Source organism: Trichosurus vulpecula, chromosome 8, assembly GCF_011100635.1.
Source record: "Trichosurus vulpecula isolate mTriVul1 chromosome 8, mTriVul1.pri, whole genome shotgun sequence".
NCBI lineage: Eukaryota > Metazoa > Chordata > Mammalia > Diprotodontia > Phalangeridae > Trichosurus > Trichosurus vulpecula.
In genome coordinates, this window is record NC_050580.1 from 150,370,311 (window position 1) to 150,375,984 (window position 5,674).

At 34.3% G+C, this 5,674-nt stretch overlaps 1 protein-coding gene across 6 annotated transcripts in view; it reads right to left on the reverse strand.

Annotated features, from left to right (window-relative positions):
- Window positions 1–742: 742 nt before the first annotated feature.
- DENND4A (DENN domain containing 4A) overlaps window positions 743–5,674 on the reverse strand; it is a 161,453-nt gene continuing 156,521 nt past the window's right edge. For all 6 annotated transcript variants that reach the window (XM_036736751.1, XM_036736749.1, XM_036736748.1 and 3 more), the window contains 3 exons: window positions 5,554–5,674; window positions 5,282–5,346; window positions 743–3,302 (listed from right to left, as the gene is read on the reverse strand). The exon at window positions 5,554–5,674 is cut by the window's right edge and continues 42 nt beyond it. In XM_036736751.1, coding sequence (XP_036592646.1) covers window positions 3,166–3,302; window positions 5,282–5,346; window positions 5,554–5,674 — 323 coding nt within the window. In that variant the 3' untranslated portion in view covers window positions 743–3,165. The remainder of the gene's footprint in view (window positions 3,303–5,281; window positions 5,347–5,553) is intronic.

Consider the following 5,674-nt stretch of genomic DNA (forward strand, 5'->3'; position numbering starts at 1 on the left):
TACAGGAATGACTGTGATGTGGCCTTCATAAAACTTCTAGTCAACATTTTCAGCAGGATTAATTCAGGGATACATCTGCTTTCTGGGCAAAGGAGGTGGGTATTACAGAATAGTCAGAGGACATCATGTGCTGAAGATGCTAAAGTTATTACAGAGGGGCAGCTTTTAAGTAGGAAAATAAAGTCTGGGAAATGAAGGTTAGATGTGTGTGTGTAAATAGAAATGGGCAAAGTCTACCTCGACTTCCAGCACAAATGTCATTGAACCACTCAAAAAAAGATTCTTTCCCTTCCTGGTCTGAGATAAATGAACTGGATGGAAGCGCCCAAGTAAATATTGACGTAAAAATAAAAATGAACGTTCATGCAGTGTTGCCTAGTGCAAAGACAAATAGGTATTTCCTTAAATGGGATCACAGGACTACAGGACACTTTATAAATACAAGATAATCTCTGTAAAAGGAAGAATGTAGCACTTTCTCATTATCCTTAGATTTTATAGTGATTACCAAAACACTTTGGAAAGAAGGATTATTAACTACTTGATACAGGATACTGACATTTTCAGAGATCATTCTTTTAGATTGCAACTAAAGAAATCAGAAAATAGGCAGATCTACACAATTCTACAGTGAGAAAGAAAAAGAGGATAATTGTAATGCAACATGATGTTCAAGAATCACTGACAAATAGTAGTGGGTAGGTAATTTTCAGAGCATAGTGGAAATAGCATATACCTCACATCAGCAGGCAGTATGGTTTTTATTTAATTTCAACAATTTCAAAGTCTAAACCAAGTCAAGCATTCTAAAATGAGAGAGTATACCAAATGGGAAAGGAACTTCAGCTATCCACATCTGTCTATATGATCAGATAGAGCAAGCACAGTACCCATGGCATCAAGGGTGCTTTCCTCATGGTTGTCCTGACTTAATTTTCCATCACTATATCTGCAAAAGATAAAATTCTGGAAAAATACTTACGTAGAATTATTTTTAAAAAACTGACCCAAATACTAGGAACAGAACCCAGACAATAAGATAATTTAAACAACCACTTCCCACATGAATCTGGACTGTAAGAATAGGACATTTAGATTCATAAAAGAATGTAAGATACACGAGCAGCTAAGAAAAAAGTAAACAGCTACGAGAAAGGCTTTTACAGGAAAAAAAAAAACCCAGTACATAAGTACCTCATTACACAAGTGACTTGGGCTACATTAATTACTGCTGCTCAGTCCCACAGCTATCCAATATATTGTCTCCTAAGAAAATTACTGATAAAAATTTTTGAATTTATTAGTGAATTAGAGAATTAGAATACCAAGTATGAGAAGCTTACAACTAGTTAGGAATAGAAATTGTGGTGATGAAAAAAAGAAGCAGAGTATCACATCATTGAAGTAAACTAATGTCAACATAAGCCTGAGTTAGGAGCATTACATGTATTTCTTGCTAATCACTTCCCCAAGTGGAAACCGGTAAAATCCTTTAAGTTGGTACCATTCACTAGTGGCTCAACTTAACAATGAGGCCCATTTGTAGTTAAACTGATTTAGAGAATGAACGATGGGACTTTTAGTTGTGTTCCAGTGAAGGTATGTCTTGTACTTCTACAAACTGCTTCACACACACACAATTTGGGATCATTTCCTTGGTCTGTCTCAGCACATTATCTGGGCAATTTTCCTTCGTTAATGACAACACATGCACACAGCTCCAAACAATGAAAATCATTAAAGTAACTAAGGTTACAAGGGATACTTTTCCCCTTGGAATTAATAACTTGAAGAACACTGAATAGAGTAGCACAACTAAGTGTTTATAACAAAGCAAAACAAAACCAAAAACCAAATCGATTTCAGGTATCTCTGAATACTCGGCAATAATGCTTAAACATTTAGATCATTGTCTAGTTTCTATAATTTATAGATCTTGATGGCTTATTTCAAAAGCTACATAATTTAATATGGGAGATCTATTCTGTAATTTATCCCTCCAGAAAACATTTTGCTCCATGTAAAATAAAAATATATTTTAAATATAATTCTAAATGGAGTGCCCTGATTGCGTCCCCTATAATTACCATGTAGCACAGATGACATACCCAATCTCATATATTAAAATTGGAGTATACCTGCCATAATCGCTATCTTGAACATTAAAATTAGAATAAAACTTTTGGAGTAGTGTCAACATACTTGGAATGTACACCATTATGTATATTTAGAAAATTTATTTTTAATTTTGCAAGGTTTCCCCCCAACATACTGTTTATAAGTGCCATTAGCAACAACAACAAAAAAGTGCTGGATTCTTCACTGTATGCTGAGCCTGAGTTTAGAAGGTACTGGTGAATTATACTTGGGACTTCTACTACTCTCAAGATTGTCAGTGTGCCAATCTTGGCAGTGTATGGGGTATATCATTCTACAATTTACACACACACACACACACTTTCAAACTTATGGCTTCCCAACGTGCAAATGCAAACTGAACCCAGGACAACACTGGGGCTAGGATTGGCATTTTTTGACCATTTCTGTGTCCTCCCCTTCTTCCTACACTCCTCTCTCCCAACTGAAAACAGGTTGGACTATTTGTTCCAAATAGCAGCAGACTTAGAAGGAAGAGCACTAAATTGCTCATTTAAAGTTTAAATTCATTTTAAGTTTGCGATAGCAATTTTAAAAAATTAAAAAAATATCAACTCACTATAAACAATTTAAAACATGTATAATACAACTTTGTGTTCTTTATAACATCTGAATAATCTATGTAAACAGCAGATCCTTTGATTTTATGTTACTTATTAGTATTAATACACGATTTTTGTCACTGTTTTCCAAGAGACTGTCTTCTTTTAAGACAATTACTTTTAATTACGGTTTTTCCCCCACCATGAAATTTTTTATAGAAGGGAACAACAAAAGGACCAGGAGGCAAAGCAGTGTTCAGCCCACTTGTTACTATTCTTTACCTAAAACATTTGTAGTTTATCAGGGCTTTCTGACTCTGCTGCAAATTCATTTTCAAAAAAATGAAGATAGAAATTTTCTTAGAGACTGAAGTGGTAATTTTTACAGACTGTACAAAACATATATAGTGTGTGTATATATGCATATACACACATAATTATGTAAATATATACACAAAAATTTATTTTAAAGATAAGGTTCGCCAAATATTTTTCGACATTCCATCACCCCTGTGCTTGGTGGTCTATCACAGTTGTGGGTACTCTTGACTTGATTAGGTGTAAGACGATCATAGGCCATCTTGTATTCTCTGTCAAATGCATCTGGAAATATTCACACAGACAAAGAAATATGCATTTAAAGGGTGTGTAGAATCAATGACGACCTATTATATTACTTCAGGAACACAAAATTAAAATCTTGGAAAGGCTATCTGGAGGTAATTTTATTTATCTTCTAAACTTAAACTAACTCAAAATATACCATTTGTAACATATTCCGATGTTATGCAATTCTTAGAATTGGAAGATTCTTTCCAAATAAAGGGTTATTGAAAACTAACTGGGCAATCTTCTGTAATCCTAAAATTACAGATTAACCAACTCTAATTTAGCTTCTCTAAGGGTTAATTAAAATTCTATTGCTTTCTTTGAAAGATTTAAGAACTTTGATCAACACAATGGCCAGCCATAATTCTAGACAACTCATGATGAAACATGCTACTACCCACTGCTTGACAGGGAGATGAGAGTGTGTAGATCAAGATGTATTTTTTTTGGACATGACTAATATGCAGGAATTTGTTTTGCCTGAATATGCATATTTGAAAGAAGGGTTTTGTTTTTATTTCTTTTTCATTGGTGGGGAAGAGACAGAAGAGAGGGAAGTTGGATTTTCATTAATTAAAATTATAAAAATTCTATTTGCTTTCTAGACCCTTGAATTTTCTAATTTTACTCAAGTTGGAGGCCTCTATATTTAAATGACTCCTGAGCAAAGATGGACGGTCATTTTGAGGACTATATTCTCTTCTTCAGTTTATGTATCCTTATGTTAACATCAGTTTTTTTTCTCTGACAAAGGAACTAAGTGCTGATTCATGTTAGACTTGTGATTAACTATAAATACTAGCCCTCAGATGGCATGCAGGCATGAAAGCAAGTTTCCTCTTTCCTTTTTCTAGTTTGACAATATGTTTTTTTCCTCCTAAACCAAAATATCCTGCCTGTATTTCTTTTAAACTTCATCTTGTTTAAATTTGGCCACTTTTCTAATTCTCTTCTCTAAGATGCCTGCTGCCACACCTACACATCTTGCTGCCTAACTTCACAAATGCTTTCATTGTACCAAAAGTCTTAATGGCCTATTAGAGGTTACAATACCAAATCAAGCCACCTTGACTGCCTTCCTTCTTTCTACAGTTCTAGGGACAAGATGCCATAAGGGAATATTCTCAGCATCCTTCTATCCCCCCATGTCCCACCCTGGCCTCACATAGCAATGTACAGATGATACGGGTGCCTGTCACATGCCATTATCCATAGTACGTTAATGAAACTATTGACTAGTCTTGTCAAATATCACTCAAAATGGTCTGTCAGGTCAACACTGAACTGATACCTATTCTTTTGAGAAGATCCTTTAACCAAAGAGGTGATCACAGTATCGAAGCATATTCTATGCTATATTATTTTATTTATTAATGACTAAGTCTTAGAGCACCAAATCAAGATGGTCCAATCAGTTAAATCTGTTTATCATTTTCTTACAGAATTAAAGACTAAAAGGGACCTCAGAGGTCATCTAGTCCAACCCCAATAACAGAGGAGGAAAATAAGGCTCAGGGAAGGGTAAGGTTTCAGTTTCAATTAGTAAATAAAACAGTGGTTATCAGATGTGCCACACCCCATCAGCCTTAGAATGGGAGGTCCCAAATCCTCTTCTCTCTAGCTAACAAAGGCCATTTTTGCATTCTTCACGACGTTTGGAAAGGGTAAACTTAAAGAAGAAAAAAGGTGAGCCAACTAAGAAAAGTTTGGGAACTAGTGAAAAATATACTTAAAATATATAATTTAAATTTACCAGTATTCTCACGAAAGCATTCTTATTACATGAAATAATATTAAAGGGATAAGGCTTCAGAGAAATATGTTCTGATTAAAAAAAAAGTATACATTTATTGTTTGTTTTTAAGTTGGCACAATGAAATAGGATGGTAATTATTCTTTTTCTTGATAACAACCTGCATTGAAAAACATAGTGCTAAATAAGTACAAAATATTATTATTATAATGAATTATACCTATGTCAATGTTGTCTCTTCCTAATGCCACAAGTGAGAGAAATAATATTTCTCTATATAAACTCCTGAAAAAAAAAGGAGGTGGGGGGAGAGAGTAAAGTGTTAGGTTCCAAATACTAGGGAAAAATATGTTCATTAGAAGTCATGTTCATGCTAAAATAGGCATGAAACCAGTTATGACAATAAATTACTAAGCAAAGAATTATTCATTTGTTTTGAGGGACTTCAGGCTCATTTTAAAATGTTGCCTTACGTAAAAGAATGGTTCTTACCGTTGTCGTTTAAGATGAGGCCATTTGTTCAGTATCTCCAAAATCTGACTCATTGGTCCGTAGACGTCATTCATCTTAATACTTTTTACCATGCTTTTCAACAGTTCCTGGTTAAATGAGT